The sequence below is a fragment of the Urocampus carinirostris genome, chromosome 2 (assembly GCF_059441175.1).
Source record: "Urocampus carinirostris isolate Australia breed hairy pipefish chromosome 2, RoL_Ucar_1.0, whole genome shotgun sequence".
Lineage (NCBI taxonomy): Eukaryota > Metazoa > Chordata > Actinopteri > Syngnathiformes > Syngnathidae > Urocampus > Urocampus carinirostris.
The window spans coordinates 47,900,722-47,925,748 of record NC_142350.1 but is presented as its reverse complement, the minus strand read 5'-3'; the positions used below and the strand labels follow the sequence as shown (position 1 = coordinate 47,925,748).

The window sequence follows — 25,027 nt, the reverse complement described above, 5'->3', positions numbered from 1 at the left end:
TAGATAGATAGATAGATAGATAGATAGATAGATAGATAGATAGATAGATAGATAGATAGATAGATAGATAGATAGGTAGGTAGGTAGGTAGGTAGGTAGGTAGGTAGGTAGGTAGGTAGGTAGGTAGGTAGGTAGGTAGGTAGATAGATTCTATTGTAGTAGCTATGGTAAAGGCTTGTGTTTGTACGCAACGGTTATTACTGCAATTACGAGAAATTTTAATCAACGCTTTTAAAAAATATATATATATGAATTCTTATTCATATATCATGTGAAGATAACTATTAACATTTAGAAATTATAGTATGACAAAATATAATACGCCCATCTAATGCTGCATTCCAGAAATGAGGGAAGTTGGAATCATTCAACTCGAATTGTACCAGATACGACCTCAAAACGTTTCAAGAAAAGTGAGAAGTCCGATTTTCCAACCTTCGACCAGGAAAATATTATTGGAATGGCACTTGAAGTGTAAGTATTTTTTTGCGAAGTCTGTGTGCATACAATTTTTCCTGGTTGGAGTTTGGAAAGCCCAAATTCCCACTCTTGCGGAATGCAGCATAATTTAAAGTAATGACGCGTGTTGGGGTGGCTACGGTAATGCTTGTGTTTTTGCGCAACAGCTATTGACCTTATTATGGCAAAATTGAATAAAGGCGTATTAAACTTTCTAAATTTTCTTCTACTGTTTGGATAGTTATTCAGATTTATACTATGGTACAGATAAACAAAAATTCAGTGTGATAAAGATATAAGGCAACCCGTTTAATTTGATATAGTAACATGTATTAGAGTAGTTACGGTGATGCTTGTTATTATGAGCAACAGCTTTTACCGTAACCGCGACAAAATGGAATCTTACATTTTTAAATTATCTCAATTCTATACATATATTTATAAAATGGCAGCAAAATATATTGTATTACTTAATAAATAAATATTAATGAACGATGACGAAAATAAAAGCGTTTAATCTTCAAAATAACGCATTTTCAATGCAAGTGGCGCAGTCCTTAGCAGTTATTACGGTAATATCTGCAAGGCAGCTGTGTTCCGGGCCTTCCCACAACACAAGGCAGCGGCGTCTCATGGTTCATTCAAGCCAAAAACAGGCAGCGTTTGACGGGCTTCGGTGATTTTAATTCATATCGAGCCTGTGGAATTACAATTTCCCCTCTTACCGAACATCAACTCAAATCTCATGGCGGACGTCGGTGAAGTTTTAATGTCGGTTTTATCGACAATTCGAGTGCCCAAGCCCGGAGACCGCGTCCACAAAGATGAATGCGCCTTGTCATTTTCCTCCCCGGTATGTAACAACTGTCCTCTTTATTTATTTGGTTTCGTTTTTCCAAGCCAGGCGAATACTACTTTATTATTTATCTCCATTTTATTTATTAGGAAGGCACATTAAACCATGCTGTGTCCCATTTTCCTCAAATGCCCCAGGAAACATTAAGCTAAGCTAACGGAGCAAAGTTAGCTGTGTTAGCATGCTAGCTTAAAGCTCGCCTCCAATTATGGTCTCACGGGATAGCTTTTCCGTTTATTTATTATTGTCATTTTCTCATTTAAAAAATATTCCACCGTGATGTTTTTCATGCTAGTTGGTTTTGTGACACGCTTTTAATTGGCTTCTAACCTCTTAACGTGATGGAGAAGACCTAGTGCAAAGATCGTATACTTCAAATTGTTTTAGTATACAGAGATCGTCTATTTACAAAAGTCTGCTTTCGATTTCACAGGAAAGCGAAGGAGGTTTGTACGTGTGCATGAACAGCTTCCTGGGGTTTGGAAGTCAGTATGTGGACAAACATCACGCTCGGTCCGGTCAGAGGGCTTACTTGCACATCACAAGGACTCGCAAGGCCAAGGTATGCACGTATATTCCGTGTGCCTCGTTGAAAAGCTAGTGATACTGAGCTATCGCAAATCAGACGGGTCCATAACAGTCCTTAGTAAAAAAATGCATAACACAACCACGAAGGGCGGAAATGTTTTAAAAGGTGCAACGTTCCACCAATGCTGTTTAATATTGAGGGGAAAAAACTGACTACTTCACAGTGGGCTGACCAAGGCTACAATTAGGAAATTCATTAATTTGCTTAGTCCGTGAGAAATCCAGTCTCTTAACAGTGCATTAAAAGTTGGCACTCTTTGTTGGCTTGGCCTCTCGTTCGAACTGAGAAGTAGTGTTAGTCTTAACACATCATTCTGTATTCTTGAAATTTTTTATAGATGGCCTAGCATAATACAGTTGAGTTCTGAACGATGCTTTGTCTCTCAGAAGGAAGAAGATAACAACGCCGGGTCTGGACACCCACCCAAGAAGAAGCCCACCAGATTGGCTATAGGTAAACGTATATTGAAATTTTCCGTCAATCCCTTTAGTAAAGTGTTTGACCTGGAGCCAGCACAAACAACAATTTACACATATGGACAGTTTCTAGAAAGATTGTGGCCTGCAGGGTGATGGTTTGATGCCATAATATTAGAAATTAAATGGACAATTCTGGTGGCAGAAAAAGACGCTCATTAAAAATAACAATGTTGTTTTTAAAAATAATCCAAAATACATAAACTATCATATAAACTTGGATTTTAAAAAATACTAGTTGCTCGAGAAATTAGCATTTATTTTACTTAACATGAGCTAATTGTCAGCCATCTTGCTATTAAATGTTTTACGTGTTTTTCAGAGGTTTTGTGTCGGATAAAATTGAATTGTATTTTCTTTTGTGTTTTATAGTTAATTAATAGCAATATTAATATAGGTAATATTTTTAAGTTGTATTTTGTTTTGCATTTTTCAGGGATTCTGTTTTGTTTTTCACTTGAAATCTGTTCAGTGTTCAAAAAGCTAAAATTGTTTTGTATTTTACAATTTGTTTTTGTAGTTCTGCAAATATTTTCGTGTGTGTTTTTTGTTTTGTTTTCCAGGGATCATTTATTTCTCTTTAACTTTATGTGTAAAAAAGCTAATTGTTAATTATTGTATTTCATACTGCATTTGTTGTTGCAGAGAAATATAAATATTTATAATTTAGATTTTGGGGTGTAGTTTGTTTTTCAGGGATTCTGACATTAGAGTTGCTTAGTATTAAACAACATTGATGTTTAAAATGGGTAAAATTTCACTGTACATTGACAGATACCATGGGGATTGCCGGCATTATATCGTATACGCCACCCGCTCTGTACTCACGGGAGCCAGGCGGCAAGACTAAAACAAATTCGTTAACCAATTACCCCAATAAGGAGTCAGTGGACAAAAGAAGGCTGCAAGCCACACACCAGCGCGTTTTCTCTATTTTATAGCGTTGTTAAAACCTGAACTGTGACAATTGTAATTGGCAAAAAACTTCATAAATCAAATAACAAATTAAATCCTTGAAAAGAATCGCACTACGTCACATTGGAATAGCAATAATATTTCCGTTAATCGTGCAGCCCTAATATACACTCATAAACCGAACATTTAAATTAGGAGTATCCCTCACCTCACAAACTCATAGCTTGAAACATTGGACAATATTGGATAAAATACTTCCATGCGTAGGTTGCCGTTGTTTCCTCTTGAGCAAGCTTATTTTCAGAAAATGTGTCAAAAACAAAAAGACCAATTGTGCTGTTAGACCTTTGCTGGATGGAATGAAGCAAGGTGAATGGATATGGCGTGAGACTTTATGATTTATTTTTTTAATCATAATCTAACACCCAACACGCCTGTTACTGTAGAATTTGAAAAAAAAAATTCCATGGTAGTCCTGTAGTTGCTAATGTTAATAAATACTGTATTTAATATATATTTGGAGTTTTTCCTATTTTTGCATCGAACAGGGATCGAAGGTGGTTTCGATGTGGACCAGGAAAATTACGAAGAAGATTACAAAGTTGTCATCTTTCCTGACAGACAGGAAGTCACGACGGAAGACCTTGAGGCCATGCCTGATGTTGTTAAAGAGCGGGTTGGTCATTCCATAGCACTATAAAAGCTAATTACTTGATTCCCAATGTGTACTACTTTGGATACACTGACTTGATCTTTTTTGGAGGGGTCTGAATAGTTTACTGCTATGAGCTTTGTCTTAGAGGGAATAGAATTTGTAGTAGTGCAAAATAACTTGTATGTCTTTAAAAATAATTTTCTCTTTATCCCAAGGTTTCACTGTCCATGTCAGGCATTATAGCCGCGGACTCTGTTTCTCACACATTGCAAGTGCAACAATGGGACGGCGAGGTCAGACAAGAGTCACGATTTGCTGCTGACCTCAAGCAGCTAGACAATGGCGTCAAGATCCCGCCAAGGTGAGCCTTGAGTCACTGTTGAATCATACAATTTTAGCTAACTTAAAGTGACTTTCGGTTGGTTCTATCTTGCAGCAGAAATCTTTGTTAAACTTGTACTGGAATCCAGGAATTTTACTTAAATGCCTTTAAGCAAGTCCACGAGGCACATACAAAACAATTTGTTTTGAATGTTGTCCTTGCGTTTGTTTTTTTATCTGTGCTTATATATGTTTTCTGCAAGAAAGCAAACTATATATAAATGGATTACAATAAGGGCAAATTAGGACAAATTATATCCGCAAACGGCGGACGAGTGGTTAGTTTGTTCACGGCACAGTTCTGAGGTAATGGGTTCAAATCCAGCTAACAGCCTTCCTGTGCAGAGTTTGCTTGTGTGGTTTTCCTCCGGGCACTCAGGTTTCCTTCCACGTTCCAAAAACATGCATGTCAGTTTTATTGGCCGGTCCAAATTGCCCCTAGGTGTGAATGAGCGAGTGACCTGTCTGTTTCTGTGTGCCCTGCGACTGTCTGGCAAACAGTTCAAGTTGTCCCCTGCCCACTGCCTGAAGATAGCTGGGATGGGCTCCAGCACCCCCGCGACCCTACTGGGGATAAGCGGTGCAGATAATGGATGGATATATCTGTATATGAGCGCTAAACACTAACAAACCCAAAGTGACGCATTACAGTAAACTAAATAAAGGCAGAAATATTTTTCCCCCAACAAAATAATTTGCCATTGTTTAAGAGCTGTAGAACCAGCGTACTTTGAGTCAATTATGCACAAAAGAGTTAAAGCGTAGAATCTGAGACATGCTTTGTCACAACATCCGTGGAAAAGCAGTGATATCAAGTAGTCTCTTAAAGGCACAGCTAATTTATGAGCAGGAAAATCTGCACTGTAGGCCAAAAATGGTCAATGTCAACATGTATCTCTTGGGTGACAGTGGCTGGCGATGTGAAGTTTGCGGCCTCCAGGAAAACCTTTGGGTGAACCTGACGGACGGAAAAGTGCTCTGCGGTCGCAGGTACTTTGACGGCTCAGGCGGCAACAACCACGCCCTGCTCTACTTCCAAGAGACGGGATATCCGCTGGCCGTCAAACTGGGAACCATCACCCCGGACGGAGCAGGTAATAAAATAAGTAAAAGATAAAAGAAAATGTGGGTTTAACACATGACTTTCCATGTCCAGATGTTTATTCCTACGAAGAAGATGACATGGTGCTGAACCCCAAGTTGCCTGAGCATCTTTCTCACTTTGGCATTGACATGATGACCATGGAAAAAGCAAGCACGCTTGGTGTTATCACCGATGTCGCTCGGTCAATCAGACTTTTCACACTGATGTTTATTTTGCCAGACGGAGAGAACCATGACCGAGCTGGAAATCGCTGTAAATCAGCGCGTGGGGGAGTGGGAGGTAATCCAAGAATCTGGGACCACCTTGCATCCGCTGTTTGGGGAGGGCCTGACCGGCATGAAGAACCTGGGCAACAGCTGCTACCTCAACTCCGTCATGCAAGTGCTCTTCACCGTTCCAGACTTTGTCAGCAAGTTAGTATCCTGCTCTCAGCTATTAATGGGAAACATTTTGAATTATATTTGGTTAAGGGATAATTATTTTTTTTTTAGGGGTGGGTGTAGGGCAAAAATATATAATGATACAGATAAAACATTATTTGTTTCCACCAAATGTTTTTGTGACTATCACATTTCTGAAGATTTTTTGTATTCAATGTTAAATTTTTTATTCTGTATTGAAAAAATTACATTATTTGAAGGAATTTATTTGAATAGTGCTATTTTTTAAAATCAAAATCTACCTGATTAAATGTTAGATATTAAATCAAAGATACTAGCATTAGCGGCAAGCCACCGTGTCCTCAATGCTAGCTTATCTAATTAGCATTGATCACACTTTTATTAGCTGCTAAATTGATTAGCCTTAACTGCAAAAGCGATCTTAAATTGGAGCTAGCAGCAAAGCAATGCTATTTGTTATTTGTTATTTGCAGTTGCTAGTTGCGTGAGCTAAAATATGGGATGATCTTGTCCAGGGGGGGCGAACAAAGAGCTGAAATTTTAAACTGAGAGTCAGAGCCACACCACGCACTGACCTGCCATGACAGACAGACAGACACACACACACAAACACACAATTAAAAACATTATTTCCCATAACATAACACTATTTCCGTTTCACTTTGTATTTGGCAATTTTGACCATGAGGGTAACAGTCTGCACGCTCATGAAATGTTTACTTAATTTCCCGGCATTAGACATAACCTACGCAGATGATTGGCGGTCAGTTATGTGTCCGGAGCAGCATAAAAACAACAAATCTGCCAAATTGATTTCAAAATATTATTTATTATTTGCTATTAACTCTGATGGATTCAATTGTGTTTTAAGAGGGGGAAAAACTAAACATGAAGCAGAGACAAAGACCCACAGTATATAGAAAATATGACTAGGCAAAGAGCCGCATTCTAAATGGCCAAGAGCCCCATACGGCTCTAGAGCCGCGTGTTCGCCACCCCTGATCTTGTCTAAGTCTTTCATTTCTTATATTATATTATCGCTTTTTGTATTTTATATAAAAGCCTCGTAAAGGAACATATTCAAATGGGGTCATTATCATTTATTGCTTTAGTATTGTGTTCAATATAACATGGAAACATGATGAGTGTGTTGTAACTTTTCTGTGCGTCAAAACACGTTTTTCTCAAGGTATGTGTCCAACATTGACAAGATAATAGATGAGGCCCCAAGTGACCCCACTCAAGACTTCAAAACCCAAGTGTGAGTTTTTCTTTTTGAGTTTTAAAAAAATATATAATTTAGCTCATCAGTTTCATTGTCTGTTCTTTGACATCATAAACGGTTGTTTTTGACAGAGCCAAACTGGGCTACGGCCTATTGTCGGGAAAATATTCCAAAGCAGCGCCAGATCCTGGCGATGAAACCGGCTCAGCGGAGTACAAGGTCAGGAAAAAGAAATCACATTTTCAAATGAGTTTTTCAATCATTTTCAACTAATTTTTTAATAGGATTACCAAATCGGCATCGCACCAAGAATGTTCAAAGCACTTGTAGGCCGGGGCCACCCAGAGTTCTCGACGAATCGGCAGCAGGATGCTCAGGAGTTTTTATTGCACTTCATAAACATGGTGGAGGTAAATTAAAACACCGCTGCCCGTTTGGAGACCTTCCGCCATTCTTGATTCACCATAGTATTTAATTTTAATTTTAGAGAAACTGTCGCTCGGGTGCCAACCCATCGGAAGCTTTCAGGTTTCTGGTCGAAGAGAGGATTGTGTGTCAGCAGTCCCAAAAGGCCAAATACACGCAGCGGGTGGATTATATCCTTCAGCTCCCTGTACCCATGGATCAGGCCATCAACACAGGTGAGTGACTTACCTAGTCTAACATTACAGTACACCCCTGGGCTACAGTGTCTGCGCCTAATGACATCTTCACTTTATGGTGTGAAACAATCAACATTTTACCAACTATATGACATCAACAATAAATAATTTTACATTCCCCAAAACATAAAAAAATTCTAAACTCTGTTGTGTACGTGCGTATGATAAGGTACGTCTCTAAGATGCCTGTATGCTATCCCTCGTCGTCATATAAAATGCTGGTCTGCTATTAGATTCCATCACATCGTCGTGGAAATGTTATGATTTTTGGCTGAACTGCATCCCACTATTTCTGTGTGTTCATGCGGTACAATGAGCCCCACAGTTTGCAAAGCATGAAAGTTTTCTAAGGGTATGATAATCCTCAATAGTGAAAGGTGTAAAATCAGCTAAATTTTTAATCGGCCATCTAACCCTCCCACCACCGTCTGCATCCACCTGGTATTCCACTCGACCAGCTCAAATCATGTTGCACCTAAGGAAAATAAATATTGATTTTTCCTTGACACGTATATTGGTTTATAATTACAATTTTATGTACTATGTAATATTTATTTATCTTAATGTTTTGATCCTTGGGTACCAGGGGTTCCGAGCTAATTCCTTTAGGTTTTTGCAATCCCCATTACAAACCGATTATTGTCGTATCCCGGGGGTCTATTGTACTTGTACTGTACTTTTTATTTAGGTGAGAATCTTTTTGTGAATTGTCACCTAACAGATGAGCTGCAGGAAGCAGAGCGCCGGCGCGAAAACGGTGACTCCACGGTCTTGCCTGTGCGAGCACAAATTCCCTTTGCCGTTTGCTTGGCGGCCCTCAGCGAACCTGAACTCCTGACAGACTTCTGGAGCTCCGCTGTGCAGACCAAGACCACTGCCACTAAGTAAACACACACATAGACAAGAGTAGCGGAGAAGATGGGATTTTTTATTTGTCCCTTTTTTAATTTTTCTTACAGGACGACACGTTTTGCCTCATTTCCGGACCATCTGGTCATTCAAATTAAGAAGTTCACGTTTGGTGTGGACTGGGTACCCAAAAAGCTTGGTGAGGAAACTAAATAGTTATTTTGGGAGGCTTCTTGCCCCTAAATCACAGTACTTTCTGGACTATAAGGCACACCCAAATTAGCAATAGATTTGAGCGCGCACCTTATAATCCGGTGTGCCTTTAATGCGGACAAAATTGAAAATGCCTCGTTTGACCAATACATCTTATAGCCGACCGCAATTCATAACAATGATGGGAACAGGGATCGAACCAGACCGTAATGGTAACCACTAGGCCACTAGGGTCATGGATGGTTGTTCACAATTGCATAACATAGAAGGAAATGGGAATCAAACCCGAATGGCGGTGAGTGGAGATCACTAGGGATACAGCCAACATATGGAAATGCATTCGTTTTTATCTCATGTTCACACCATTTCCGTCATGATTTTAGATATGTGAGGGTAGAGAGAATGTTGTTTCACTTTTCCCAGATCAAACTAAGCATTGTAAGTGACAAGTGTTTTGAATACCTGGGGCCATGGATTTATTTTTATGATTGAATTACTTCCTACAATGCGGTTTCTTTATTGAGTTCAGAAAGACCCAATTACTTTACACAATGCCATTCTCGTCAATCAGTTCAGAATCTTGTGTGCTTCGTAAAGACTTTGTGAGTCAGTTGTACCATGGGCGGGTTTAATTTCTGACAATATTCTCGCGACCCGGCCCAAGAATACCATTAATGATTTGGCATTTTGACTAGAAATAGTTTGATGATGACATATGACCTAATGACTTTTCATTTGTTATCTGTATCCCTATTGGTCTAGTACAGGGGTCGGGAACCTATGGCTCGCGAGCCATATATGGCTCTTTCTATGAATATCTATGGCTCAGAGACAAATTTGATTGCATGCAAAATATCTCTATGTTGTTCGAAACTTGAGTTATTCATCCTATTCAGGTACACGCAAATCCAATCCAAAGCTAAGTAGCCGACGTTACTTCGCAGTATATATAGGGCACGTTTTTCACTACAATTTACAGTCAAGGTGTCACACAAAAAAGGGGGGAAACAACTCGTTTTGGCTGTACAACGCTAAAGAATCCTTTATATAAAAGTTCACTATATAATCTGTGTTCAGTGTTCAGATACCTTATGATGAATCCACAGAACACACTGTAAATACGCCAAAACACCGGAAGAGAACTTAGTCTTTTGATTGGGTGAGTGGGAGGGATGGGTGGAGCCATGCAAAAAGCGCAAGCACTCCCTCACATCTCTCGCCCTACGCCATCTGCGCCAAAAGTGAGCTCATCAGGCTCCCTATTTGCAGAATGTTGTGACGTTTTTACACAATAACTGCTTGCAACTGGTTTTGAAACCAATATGTATGAAAAAAAAGGGTCAAAAGGAGTTTAACCGATCTTGAGTAATTGCAAGAAAGAGACAAGTTTAAAGTGGTATGTTTGTTGATTTTGGGACAGGGGCTCTGGCATTACTCTCTTTTCATATTTTTTATCAAATCATCAAAAATAAATGTGCTGAAGACTGAGATTTTGTCTGGGGTGCGGGTTTAGCAATTTTGTAAATTTGTCTCATAATATATGGTGTGGCTCTTTCCCAAAATAAAATTAATATTTTTTGCTTTTATGGCTCTTTGAGTCAAAAAGGTTCCCGACCCCTGGTCTAGTAGATTGTAACCAGGGCGCTCAACGTCGCAACCTGGACTTGATTCCAGTTGCATGCAATTTTATGCAATTGTGATCAGTGATATATTACGAACGATCAATCAATCATATACAGCACTGATTGGTTTTTTTGTTTTTTTTTGCAACCCTAGCCCTTACAGTAGTTTTAATCCCATGCGCTTTATAGCCCGGTGCGCCTTTTATATAATAAAAATATCACAAAATATTTTATCGGTTGAGATGCACCTTTGTAGTGTGGAAAATATGCTAATATCAATTTAATGAAACAGTTTTTCAACTTCCAACAAAATTCAAAATGTTCTTTAGGCTCCTTTTAGGGAAGAAATATACATGAACTTGATGTTTTGGTGTCCAGATGTGAGCATCGACGTTCCCGACACTTTGGATCTGAGTGCGCTGCGCTCTTCGGGGCCCCAACCGGGAGAGGAGCTTTTACCAGAGGTTGCACCGCCACCACTCATGACCCCCGATGTGGAGGTTAAAGGTATCCTGGGCTCCCACGGCACTGAGGACGACGACTCTCTCTACTCCCCGCTGCTGTGTCAGTCTGTCTGTCATTTCCGCTCTTTTTTCCTCCAACTCACACGCGTCTGCTTGTCTTTTCCTTCTTCTCCTGCTTTTCTGCCTTTGACGTCCTCATGTTGCCTCACTATTTTACAGCATTTTTGTGGAAGGGTTCTTTTGTTGAACAGTTTTTTCTATTTTTTGATTTTTCCTAGAGCAGTGACTAGTGAGTGATTTAGTTTGGCCATACTGTTTAATATTATGGTAAATTGTCAAAAATAGTATCTTAAAAATTAGGGATGCACGAGTATCAGGCCAATGGGTATATCACGTATAACGTCACTGTTACCGGTCGGATCGGAAAAAAGACTTGATAGTTACCCACTGGCCGAGTGCTATAATATTTAATCAGCCGACACTACTTGTTAGAAAGATTCCAAGCATTAATGTTCCTTATTTTAAATTTCTATGGAAGTAGTAGCACACCTTGGATATATCTCATCTCTACCTCTCTGTAATGTGCGTGAGACACTGAAGAGGTTGGCAATAATGAGCCATTAATGTTCCCTTTATAAGATTCTATTTTAAATTTTCTATAGAAATAGTAGCACAGCTTGGTCGTGTGACCGCTCGACCTCTTCATAAGGTGTGCGAGGAGCTGTGGAGCTCAGACATAATCATCTGCATGGCTCAGGCTGTTGTGATTATATGGGCTTCTCTACTTTAGCCAGTACATTACGATTTGTTTTGTTTCTTAATAGTTATTTTTTGTTGCACTCTTAAGTACGTTTTTGCATGACAGCTCATTGAAGAAAATTGAGAGCTGCCCTATCAAATCTGCAAGCAAGTGTATTAATCGCAGCACAATCCATTTATTTTGTGTACTCGACATAAACAAAGTGTGGTGCACATATTCAAATGCTTTGTTCTCTTTCAGCAAAAATGGCTGCCATAAATTTTGCTATTGTGTATTTATTTATTACAGCTACTTACGTGTACAGCTAAAATAATGCCACTTGTTAAAAATTTCTATATTTTTCTTTGCCAAGGCATGTGTACTGCTCAGTAATGAAGAACATTTATAATGTTTAGAAGAGATATTTTCACGTGATAAACACACCCGTAATCGCATGCATTCCCTGCAATATCTGGTGCAAATAAGTATATATCGTTCTTTTAGTTATGACCGACAAAGTAATTATCAAACGATTGATTATTAAAGTCAGGCTTAGTTTCTTCAACTCTTATTTTTTTAAGTATTTTTTTTATTATTGTAAATTAAAATAGACACTCATAATAATTTGGGGTGCATTATATAGCATACAGTTTATGAAAAAGTGATTGGTTATCAGCATTGGTCTCCAGAAGCATGGTTTTATCAGGTATTGATTGAAAAAAACTTGACCGTGCATCCCCATTCAAATGCCTCTTTTGAAATTGAGTTCCCAAAGCTTCCCCAGACACATTTTAATTTGATTCACATTCTCACCAGTTGTACTCTTTAAAACAATGAAGTCGTCAAAGTAATTCAGCCATTTCCAACACTCAGCTCCAGTTCTCGACGACTCCACTGTGTCGCAACTCTGCGACATGGGCTTTCCACTGGAGGCCTGCCGGAAAGCCGTATACTACACGGGAAACACCGGCATCGACTTGGCTATGAATTGGGTGATGAGCCACATGGATGATGCAGGTTGGTCCGTGACCCAGATAAAGTTGGCTGCAGAGTGCCTCTTCTAAACCATTCTAAATTGTCATTTCTGGTTGCATGCAGATTTCTCCGCCCCCTTGGTACTTCCAGGCTCCAGCGGGGGGACCACGCCCACAATGGAGCCGGTCTCCGAAGAGCACCTAGCAACTATCGTCTCCATGGGTTTCAGCAGAGAACAGGCAACCAAAGCACTTAGAGCAACGGTAGGAGGCGTTTATTCTCACATACAAACACACACACACACACACGATATACTCACAGGTTACGCCCCCAAAACCCTAAAAAAATAAATAAATCTGAAAAATAAATATTAAGTTTGATTATTTTATTTTATTTTTTATATTATTTCCTGGGGAAGAAATCCTTAAAATTGTTTTTGTTGTATCTGATCTCATTTTTAGTTATATATACATATTTTTTCTCTTAAATAAGAAAATGTATACTTCAACTAGGCAAGAGCGTGTTATCTAGCAGATGATCCATAATTTAGCTAATTTTAAAGGTTTTGTCGTTTGAGGTGTCCTTAAGAGTTGAAAGTGGAATATTTTCTGTTAAGTATATGTTAACAATTCCCAATTGAAAGCCCTTCTTTTTTTTCACACCACGCCTATCTACTTTCATCTTACTTTTAGCAAAGCTGTTCGTGACAGGGAACTATTTAAGTAAGAGAAGGGTGGGTGGTGTGCGATTGACTTTATGCTCGTCACTACGGTTATTTTGGTTGTGTAGCATGAAAGTGATGTAAGACAAGGCCCGTTTCCAGTACAGTCCAAACGTGAAACCAAATCCCAAAAGAGGCTTCAGTGATGACACAAGCCAGAAGATGGCGTAAGGGAGTCAAAAAGTTCCAAATTCTGTACAGTACCTATAGGAAATATTTTCATACAAAAATGTGAACAAAATCTTAAATGAGCAAAACAGTTATATAACACAATTTTGCTTAAGTTTACATTTTCCCATATTATGAGTAATAAAACCTATTTGAATAACTCTGTGGTTCTCAAATAGGGCACGAGGCTCACGAGATGATTTCTTCTTCCAAAGCAAAGGACGGAAGATAACTGAGATGCAATACGCAATATTTTCTTACAAGGATTTTTCTTTTTTTGCAGTGTATATTTATTTTTTCGGTTTTGCTAATATTTAAGTAACCAAAGTCATGTTTGGAGTTATTATTCAACTATATCTGAAATATACATTTCAAGTATTTTTTGTGTATTCGACATATAGTCAAGATTCCAGATTGATTTTGTCGTCATCAACATAAAAATGCTGATTACATTTTCTTTGAAACCCTGGTGTACAATGTTAATAAAAATAAGTTTAAATCAAGGTTACAATGAAAATAAAAGCTAATATGTACATACAAAATAAATTTCAGTTGGCTACGTAAATTCACTATCTGAAGAAATAAATATATTTCACTGAAAACTGTTAAAAATGTTTAATTATAAAAAATAACATAAATTGAATATAGAATAAAAGTGTGAGTTTTTAGTTATTTTCACATTTTCCAATACCGTTAATTCCGGACTATAGAGCGCACCTGATTATAAGCCGCACCCACCACATTTCGGGAGGAAAACCGATTTTGTACATACACAAGCTGTACCTGTATATTAGCCGCATGAGCCCACATTGAAAAAATGCAACACAAACACAAAATTAACCCATACCCGACACAGTCCAAAAATAACAGCCAGCAAAATGAACGGAAAATGATACCGGTACTTAAGGTTTGATGTAGATCTGCAGAGTCCAGGTGCCCGATGAAAGTAATCCAAGGAGAAAAGTGTATATTTCCAAAGGTAAGGGTGGGAAAAATATATATCCACTATTGTCGGCCGCGTCCACAAACACGTCTCACCTTTACTCCACTTCCCGGCAGCCTGCGTTTGCCCCGCCCCTTCTTTCTTATTTGCTCGTGCAAAACATATCAGAATAAGTTTCTAAAGTAAATACATTACAAAAATATACAGTTGCAAATACATATTATACATGGTTACTCATATTTACAAAGAAAGACGGTACACCGAGAGAGTTTTCAAAGCTTTAATAATAATATTATAACTTTCATCCCAAACCGTGCCTGTGAAGGGTAGCAAAACGCTACTAGGAACACGCTCGCGACACAGTAAACAGGCCTGTAAAAAAAAAAAAACATACCGTACTTGTAGAAACCACGGTAAACCGTTCTCATCTTCCTCCTTATAACTGACGTCATCAAAGTCGTCTTCCTTCAGTTTGGGTAAGAAACTTTGTCATATAGACGTCGTCCCACGCTCCCTTATTCAAAAACACGCTAGAAATACGCTTGCAAAGTAAAGTTTATGCCCAGTAGCTCTGTTTCCTTCATTATCGGACTGATCGACTGTGTTTAGCTTGAAAGTTGCGTCATGTGCCTTTCTTTTTGCTATTTGCATGACGAGGATATGTCTACGCTAATTTAATTTGTGCACAAGCTAAGAAGTTGCAGTCTTCCTCGGCGCATATATTCCACCGGTCTAAATATTACCTTATGTACTCGAGCGCCGCTGGCGGCCATTAGAAAAATTACATAAATTGGCCGCATCACTGAATAAGCCGCAGGGTTGAAAGTTTGGGGGGAAAGTAGCGGCTTATAGTCCGTAATTTACGGTATTACGTTAACTATCCCAAATTGTGACATGAGCTAGTCCAGTGGCGTGAAAGTGGATTAAAAATGAAACTAATTTTCAAGCTTCCGCTTTGCCATCCCCTTAGAAGATTTCCCTGCTTGAATCGCGTTCTTATTTTCAATCATAGTCCCGATTGTCAATTGGTGACAGCCTTATTCCTTGGTGTGAGGGTTAACGTTGTGTGTGCCCGTCTTTGTAAATCTTGATACTCCAGGTTTCGTTTCAATGCCTATCAAGTACTGAGGAAGCTTCCTCATTGTCCTCATTTAAGGACAGTTGGCATACAAATGAAGAAATTCAGTATCTACTTTTCTGTTTACTTACCCTAATTTGAAAGTAACTGTTTATAATGCCAAACTGTTTATCCATCAGAGCAATACTCTGGAGCGTGCTGTGGACTGGATCTTCTCGCGAATGGACGACCTGGAGTCGATGGAGGTGTCTGAAGGAGGCCGATCGACGGCAGATAGCGAGGCCGCTCGGGAGCCTCCGCCCGGTCCTTGCGTCCGAGACGGACATGGCAGTGAGTCGGGTTTGCAAGCGATCCAATGTTATGATTACCTGCAAATAACTGGTGGCGCTTTGTTGTGCTATGTGCAGAATATGAACTGTTTGCGTTCATCAGCCACATGGGAACAAGCACCATGTGCGGCCATTATGTCTGTCACATCAAGAAAGATCAGCGGTAAGTGTCCTTAAATGATAATACTTAAACTTTTTTCTTAAAATTGAAATTTCCCAAAATGTTGGCTTTCAAAAGTCCACCCTAAGGGTGCTCCTAAATCTTCCCAACACTGCCTGTAATGTATGCTGTTCTTATGGCCATGCAATGTTTTTGCATATATGTAATGTTACACTCTCCCCTACAGGGGACGCTTTGATCCTTTATAAAAAAAACTTGCAACGTAAACAAGCTCAGTTGTACTACAATCTACTAAAGTTTATTTTACATTAATTTGTATTGAAATTTTAAATATCACGATTTGTTGCTCATCTAATAATCAGAATAAAATATAAATACTAGTTTTATATACTTTTATATTTATATCCACGCTTTTATATTCTATATATCGTATATGTGTGTGTATATACTGTGTGTGTGTGCGTGTGTGTGTGTATATTTTAATGACACGTGTTTATCGTGTTCTGATAATCAGAAAACAAAAAATAAAATACTCCTTTATTTCATTATGTTTTAATCACATGTATATCATCATTGAGATTTGATCTTTTGAATTTATCTCATATTAACTTGTTAATTAATTTTAAAACGATTAATTCACTCAGTCCCATTCATGTCTACGTTCGTCAATGGCAGTAGATAAGTTAATGCCAAAAACGTCTATAGCCGTCATTGGCAGTAAAGAAGGAAGCATGTTTTTGCTTTTTTAAAATAAAGAACTCCTATTTTCAAGAATGCTACAAATATTTGTGTTGTAATATTGATTTAAGGAATAACTAATGCAGCCTGGAATTTACGATGGTTTCAGGCAAATATTTTTTCTTGCAATTTTTTTCGTACAACTATGTGTTGCTCATCGTTAAATATATTTACATTTCATATTTATATGGATATTTTTATATTAATATTTCATATTTATGTATCTTTTTTCATCTACATGAGATTCATTTTAAAGTGTTAAAATGGCACTTGTTTTATCATTTGCACTATTTTTAAATTTTAACTTATTACATTTCTATAGTTGTCATTAGTAGTGAATGAGTGAATAAAGCAGTATAGTATGTCTTTGATTTATTTTCAACAAAGAACATCATGTTTTAGACATCCTATAATTATTTGCATGATAATTTAATTGTCATTGACGTGTACTTCCGTTAATGGCAGTGATAAGTTTGTCAAAAATGTTTAATGCTGTCATAAGGAGTTAATGCGAAAACCAGTCAATTATATTAGTATTTTAAAGTAAATCTTACATTTTCGTCATCCTATAATTATTTGCATGATTATTTTGATATGGACAAAAATTAAACCATACGAATACATAAAACTTTTAAACTTTCAATTTAACAGATTGTATATTTTAAATAGCATAATTCAGTCCCAGTATTGGATATACAATATCTGTGTAACGCATTTTTTTAAAAACCAAATAAGAACTCAAAAGTTTCGGTGTGCGTTTTATACCAGGCTTTATGGTAGTGTATTACTGTATTTGTGCAATGATTGATCAGTTAAAAATAGTGCCGACATTGAGCACAAAACCTTGAATGTTCACTACTCGATAGATGTCTAGATAGATAGATGTCTAGATAGATAGATGTCTCGATAGATAGATATGATTTATTTTGTGTGGCAAAGGGAATCAAACCCATGTTACGGTGGTGAGAGCGCCAAATCCTAACCACTAGTCCATTATGATATTGATGACATACGGAAAGGCATTCGATTTAATTTCATTGCGACACTATTTTTACTCACGTGCCAGAAACTAATGGAGAAAAGTTGTTCCAAAATGTATAAATAAATTCAAAAAAGCAGGACGAGGGTAAACAACTCTTTGGTATGTCTGATGATGAATCAGACTTTGAAATGCAGTAAAATAAATATATTGTATATACTATGTTATTGTGTTCATAGTTTACGTTGTCAATAAATTATTTTAATCATAGCCGCACCTATTGAGCAACGTTTGTCACTTACAATGCTTAGTTTGAGCTGAGAAAAATTGAAACAACATTTTACACAACAATTTTTAATCAAAAATTAGGGGTGAGCGTTATACACAAGTGCACATTTCACAAATAAATACAGTACTTGCAGTGTTTCCTCTCGAATTTTGTGAAACCCTGGTAGGTGGACATGCTAGCTATTTTTTTAATTATTCTGGTTTGAGACTCTGGTAGGGCCAATTAAACCCTGGTTGCCCGCCAGAATCTTCATATGGTATGGGAAACACTGAATTTAATTGTGTGTGCTAGGTGGGTCATCTTTAACGACCAGAAGGTTTGCGCCTCAGAGAAGCCCCCTAAGGATTTGGGCTACCTCTACTTTTACCGGCGGATGACGGAATGAAAAAGAGGAGGCTTCTGCAGCACTTTTCGGGCGGTGAAATTGGCTAGTGTTTGCTTACTCTCACATACAACACACAGACATGGCTTTTGAGGGCGAATGCACACTTTTCATGACTGTAAATACTCTCTGATAATGGCTAACCCCTCTGCAATGATTTCTTTTCTAAGCAAGTTTTCTAAGTAAATCCTTCATAAAGCAAACTCCATAAATATCTAAGTCCACATTCAGCTTCTAAAGTTGTGTCTCGGTTTACAATGCATGTCTTCCCTTATCAAAAGTATACTCGGCAGATTTTTTCCTCCCCTTATTTGATATCACTCGATTCAAGTCTCCCACCTTATTCATTCATTCAATTCAGAGAAAGATGGAGCGACGTGAGATCATGTTGGTTGGAATGAAGTGAAAGAAAATAAAAAAACAAAACAAAACAATGAATCAACTTTTGCTCATGCAGTGGTTTTTGTGTGTTTATTCCAGTCTTCGTCATAAAATGGGGTTTCAAAGTTTTTAATCCACAGCTGTTTTTGAATGAGGTGAAGACATGATTATAAGGGATGCACGGAGTTTTTACCACCGGAAATTTTCTTTTGAAAATGACAAAGTACATTTCGTCTTTTAAAGTGAGGCGAGCCTTGCGAAGCTGGCTTTCACTTGGGGTTGTGCAAATTAGGGGCTGCTTATTTTTTATTTCGCGCACAAGAAGGAAAGATATGCTAAGATTTTACCTACATGGTATTTTTTTCCTGCATTAGTTTGTCCCACTGCTTGCATGGATTTGTTAGCTGCTAGCTGGATTTTTATCTCAGAATATGCCGCTTTATTAAGTTCTACATTTTCAACTTTATTTATGCTATGTTCTTGTGGGTCCGGTCCTCTCTGTTCCAATTTTTGATTTGAAACCTACCTTTCATCTTAAGTAGAGAATGCAGAGTAGTATCATGCTCCAACTGCAGGCTAGCTAGCTAACAATTTCTTGTCGTCCTGTGTCCTTATCTTTTTGTAAAGCATAGGGGTAATTGTCAATACGATGATTCAAGATGGTGACGTAATTATGATCAATATCGACAAATGATTAAATTGTTCACAAAATGTTATAGAAATAAGCTGCAGTCTCATTGATTTTTTTTTTCTTGCAGTTATATTTGTAATGCATACCGAGATGCATTTTTCTTGTATTTTCGCCTGGAAGCTCATCAATGACCTTTTGATGTTTTGAATGCGCCTCCCATTCCGTGTAGCAGACGGATTAACTCCATTTTACACCGTCATAAATATGCCTTAGTAGTTTATAGGTATTTACATACCGCAATGAAATTCATGGCACACAGCCTTTATTTGGGCTGTCCTTGTCAACATGTCCAGTTTAAAATGTTGCAAAACAATTCTCTGTCCAATCCTAAAAGATGCACTATTTTAACGATATTTGCCAGAATGGTGTTTGAACGCCAACACAGACCATTACTCACAAAACTCTCCCTAAGGTCATTATATGTCTTATCAATGCTCATCTCATGTATCTACTGAAGAAAATAATTTTAGTGTGTGTCATTCACATGCAACCTGTAGCAAAAAGTATGGAATAATCAGTTTTGAACAAGTACTTACTCCGACATTTTATTCTGTAGAACAAACTCCGATAGGAGATACTAGATATTACAAACTGTCCCTTTAAATTATTCCTGGTAAATTAGGGATTTTTTTTTCTAGCAAATATGTCTCATTATAAAAATATAATTTGTGCCTTTTTTCCCGTAAATAAGATGCTTTTTTATTTTATTTACAGGTAGTTTATAAAATTCAAAAATGGAGGCTTCAATTTTAGAATATGTGTTACTTTTTCTTGGGAATTGGCTACTTTCATTATGTTAAGTTTGAGACCTATACTGGTAATGTTTTTGCACTTTCATGTTCCAAATTTGCAACTTTATTTCATGCAAAATGAAGTTGTTTTTCCTTGCATAAGTTAAGAGTATCTTAAATTATTTCTAGTCAAGTTATGTTTATTTGTGACACCCTTAATCACAAAGAGTCTGAAGGGCCGCGCAGACCAGAGATTATTGCAAACCACAGACTATTATGACACCATCACCTGATGTGAAACCAAGAGGTTAAGGAAAAACGTCAATTTAATTTTTTTTTTCAAATATGTTGCTTTGTAAAGTTATACATTTGCAACCTAATCTCAGGTAAATCTTTTTTAAATATAATTATTAATTTAATATTGACTTTCTTGTGAAATGCGTAATATTTTTGTTGCAGATATCCTATTCTATAATGTCACAAATTTGTGTTCATTGCTGGTGACTGAGGGATTTTTTTTTGTTACCTTTCCACAACTTATTGTAAATTATTTCTTAGGAATTTATTTAAAAGTGCAGTATAGATTTACAGCTTTAATCTTGATTTATTTTATCTTAAGAACATTTTAACGCATTATTTTTTGTTAGTTTTTTTCCCTGCAATTTTTTTTTAATTTTTCTTTGTGTTACAACTTTTTATTTTCTCGTAAAATTAACTAATTTTTTTTAATTAACAATGTGCCGCTTAATAATATAAGTTTGAGACTATTTCCCGTAAACCTGCAATTTTGTGGTCGTTAATTCATGGCTTTATACCTTTTTGACAAACTTTTGAGTTTGTTTTTTTGTAGAAGATTGATATAATGTAAATGTATTTTTATTTCAATAATGCAAGGCCCTGTAAACAGCCAAACATAATATTCACCGGCAATACATTTTTACTGTTTCACATTGCATTGCCCTTTTAGTCAAGTCAAGTCATGTTTATTTGTATCGCCTTTAATCACTCTTTTAGTATGTTTTGTAATTTAACTTTACGACACAATACATTATGAATGAGTTGGGCGGGGATTAATCTGGAAAGCAATTCTTTCCTTTTTCTTCTTTTGGACTCTAATAAAGATTTCAAGTCAGGGGTGGGCAAACTGCAGCCTTTGGGCCACATGCGGGCATAAGGCTTTTTCATCCTTCCCGCCAATCGAAATGGTAAAGATATAGTAGTAACCTTGGGTGGCTGTGTGGATCCCTTAACCACACGGGTCGAAGGGACACCATTTCCTGTGGTGGGTGCCACCAGGCTGTACTTGCCCAAGACACACCACAGGAAATGGTGCCCCTTCAACCCTAGTGGTTAACGGACCCACCCATTCTATGGCAATCTGTAAGATAATAAATAAAGTACTGCTTATAAAAATGCTTGGGGGGGGAGAACTTTGTTCTCTTGGTTCCATTGTATGTCTACAACAAAAAAGATTTTGCTTTCTTTTTAAAAATAAATAAAATACTGTAGTAATACTACAAAAATATTACTTTAGTACAAAAATACTAAAAAAAACCTCCAAACACACTTCAACAGAAATACTACTAAAATACCGCTACAGTAATATGTTAATTCAGAAATACTATTACAGAAATATTCTGACAGAAATACTACAAACTAAAGCTATAGCAGCACTACAAAAACACTGGAGATATTTAATCAAATTCTACTGTTGAAATACTACAAAAATACTACTGAACTACAACAGAAATACTACTGCAAAAATACTACAATGATACTACAGAAATACTACAAAAATACTAAACTACGACAAATACTGCAATGATACTACAGAAACACTTAAATACAAGTACAGTAAGAGATGTCATCCAGAAGGGGGATAACCATTTGTGAGGCTGCTTCACAAGGTCTCTTAATTTCCTGGTGCTGAGGTTTTGAGTTTTTCCTTGCCCGCATGTTGGCTTCAGATCAGAGGATGGTGTCATTGTAACCTGTGCAGTCCTTTTGAGACATTTTGTGATTAAGGATTATACAAATAACTAATGCAAATGACTAAATATCAAATTTAGTGCTTAAAAACAGGAACCCAATAGATATCTTTGTGAACATTTCAAAACCAAATGGATGAAACGAATCCATTTATAAAGAAATATAGATGTTGATGTTTGCATGTGTTTTTAGCCATAAATGAAAATATTGGATCAGTCTCCAGGATTGGCCCCTTAACCAAATGTTTAGCCCAATGCAGCCCCTGACTCCAAATAGTCGACCACCCCTGTTTGAAGTACTTTTCTTTAGTCTTGTCGTCAAATAATTCCCAATTTGGTAGCACATGTGTGGGCGTTTTTTTTTTATTTCAATCACGATTCCCTTTTCAGGGCTTCTTAATGACTTGAATTAATCTGCGTGCGCTCGTGTCAAGCTAAAGAACGCCTCGTTGTACCTGGGGTGTCGTTCCATTAGCGCAAATCATCCGACCGCCAAAGCCGCGTCGGATGCTGCGATTTTCCGCAGCAAAATAATAGCGCGTAAGCTCAGTGGGCGACGCCGCGTTAATGCTCGTCGTAAAAATAGACAATAAAGTCATTCCGAGGATATATGCTTAATGAAAAGCAATCACTATGCCGGTGTTCTTTTTTTCTAGAGAAAATTTGTTGAGAAAAAAAAACTGATTCGTTGGGTAAAAAAGGGGCATAAAGGTTTTTGGTTTTTGTTGCTGGCAAAGTTTGTTGGACATCAGCCACAGCCAACTATGTTTTATTTACATTTTCACCTTTTATTTCTCTGTCTTATAAGAGTCAAGTCAAGTCCAATTTCTTCATATAGCCCTTAGTCTCAAAGGGTTGGCTACATAACAACATCCCAGATTAGGGCACCACCTAAACATCACCGCGACCTTTCTAGCGAGGTTTTTACATTTTTTTGCATGATGTCTAGCTAACATTTTACCTCTTTTGCTAGTTATCAAGCAAATGTTTGACCCTCCTTTTTTGCTAGCTTTCTAGCTTTGATTTTAGCTTTCTATCTGGCTATTTAGATGGATGTTGTCCTCTTTAAGATAGTTATCTAGCTCCCATACAGGTTTTTACCTGTTTACCTCTCGAACTATCAAACTATTCACAAACAAGCAGTCTATCGGAGTTGCTATTTCATAACTTGATATCAAACTGGGTGCCCTTTGCGCTAATTAGGGACAAAAAGTAGCTAAAAAAAACTAAACAAACAAAAAAACGCCCCGCAAAAAAATGTTTTTAATGCTCAACTACGACAGAAATTGTAATATGAACTCTCTTTTTTATTTTTTATTTTAAATGACCGCAATACAATTTTATTATTGTAAGATCCTTTGGTAAATCAATGACAGGGCAGCACGTGTGGAGTTTGCATGTTCTCCCCGTGTTTGCGTGGGTTTCCTCCGGGCACTACGGTTTCCTCCCACATTCCAAAGACATGCATTTCAGGTGGATTGGCCGGTCCAAATTGCCCCTAGGTGTGAATGAGCGAGTGACCTGTCTGTCCCTGTGTGCCCTGCGATTGGCTGGTAACCAGTTCAGGGTGTCTCCTGCCCACTGCCCGAAGATAGCTGGGATGGGCTCCAGCACCCCCGTGACCCTACTGGGGATAAGCGGTGCAGATCATGAATGGATGGAATTGCAAATGACATAATTTTCAAACTTTTTTTTTTTCAATTCTCTTATAAGTTTGTATTGATCATTTTATCCTCCTAGAATTTAACATAATGTTTTTATTTATTCATTTTTATTTTTTCAGAAATAGAGTCATAGTAGGTTCGTATTGTGTTGTACGTATAAGTTTGTATTTTTTTCCCATTATTCCTGATGTGTTAATCAGATAATTTTTAAAATGTTTGCAGTTTTTCTCTATATCTTTATATTATTAACAAATTTAAGTTTGTGGTAATATTTTTTTTTATTAATCCTCCTGGTAGTCGACATAACTTTCTTTTTAATTTTCATTATTTGTAATGGTGAAATGATTGCAGTTGTTTTTCCTTTTTGATTTGTTATTTCAATGTATTTTTAGGATGTATTTATTTGTTTTAAAAATGTTATTGTATTTTTTTGCTTATTTTATTTATTTATTTTGATTTTATTTTTTAAATGTAAAATTCAGTCATATACTGTATGTATTTTTATTGTTGGAAAATGTTTACAATTGTAATTTTGTATCATGTTGAAATTTTTATTTTATAGTGGTAGTCAACAATACTATTTAAGCTCTAGATGTTATTATTTTTATATTTTTTATTGTTAAAGGAGCTTGGAGTGTTTTTAGAAAACAATGCTACTAACAATTGTAATTTTGTACAGTGTGTTTTTATCCATCTGTTAGTCAACATAATTTTTAATGAATTTAAATGGAATGATTTATTTTTCACAAATAGATCGTGTTTACAATGTTTATTTTAACTAACTGTTTAAGTTTTATTATGTTGATTTGTTTTTTAATGCATTATTATTTAATGAACAATTTTGTTTTTTTATTGTGAGAAAATGTTCACTGGTAAGTTGAAATCCTCCATGCATTGAACATATTTGAGATTCTGTCCAATATTGGTACCTAGACTAATGCTAATGTTATGATTATTGCAAGAGCGATCGTAATCTCCCCAGTGGAGCATGTGAAAGTTGAAGATTAGAAAACATTCTCATTTTTTCTTCCCACCGGTGAGCCAGCGGCGTCATAGCCCAGGGAAATTCAATATATAATGAACAACTTCAAAGCATTCCCGAGCATGTTATATATTGTTAGAAAGCTGAGTTTCCGCAGATTCGAATGGTGCCAAACATTCATCCAGCCATTATCTGCACCGCTTATCCTCAGTAGGGTCGCGGGGGTGCTGGAGCCCATCCTAGCCATCTTCGGGCA

At 37.2% G+C, this 25,027-nt stretch overlaps 1 protein-coding gene across 3 annotated transcripts; it reads left to right on the top strand.

Annotated features, from left to right (window-relative positions):
• The first annotated feature begins 1,053 nt into the window (after positions 1-1,053).
• Positions 1,054-18,776, top strand: usp5 (ubiquitin specific peptidase 5 (isopeptidase T)). Of its 3 annotated transcripts, none has more exons than XM_088326820.1 (20): positions 1,054-1,312; positions 1,749-1,877; positions 2,294-2,357; positions 3,844-3,971; positions 4,166-4,311; positions 5,241-5,425; positions 5,488-5,582; positions 5,656-5,849; positions 7,027-7,098; positions 7,194-7,281; positions 7,347-7,472; positions 7,550-7,703; positions 8,446-8,608; positions 8,684-8,772; positions 10,787-10,972; positions 12,485-12,628; positions 12,710-12,849; positions 15,676-15,826; positions 15,904-15,988; positions 18,244-18,776. In XM_088326820.1, exons 1-20 carry the CDS (start codon positions 1,205-1,207, stop codon positions 18,335-18,337), a joined length of 2,541 nt encoding a protein of 846 aa, XP_088182946.1. In that variant the 5' UTR covers positions 1,054-1,204; the 3' UTR covers positions 18,338-18,776. The 3 variants fall into 3 exon arrangements, with proteins under 3 accessions (XP_088182946.1, XP_088182948.1, XP_088182945.1); XM_088326822.1 differs by having other exon boundaries at positions 2,291-2,357; positions 10,787-10,915; XM_088326819.1 differs by having other exon boundaries at positions 2,291-2,357.
• The last annotated feature ends 6,251 nt before the right edge of the window (positions 18,777-25,027 follow it).

Coding starts and splice junctions, on each gene's coding strand:
- usp5 (XM_088326819.1), top strand. CDS start 1,205: ATGGCGGACGTCGGTGAAGTTTTAATGTCGGTTTTATCGACAATTCGA. Junction 3,972..4,165: donor CTGATGTTGTTAAAGAGCGG/GTTGGTCATTCC, acceptor CTTTATCCCAAG/GTTTCACTGTCCATGTCAGG. Junction 7,282..7,346: donor CCGGCTCAGCGGAGTACAAG/GTCAGGAAAAAG, acceptor ATTTTTTAATAG/GATTACCAAATCGGCATCGC.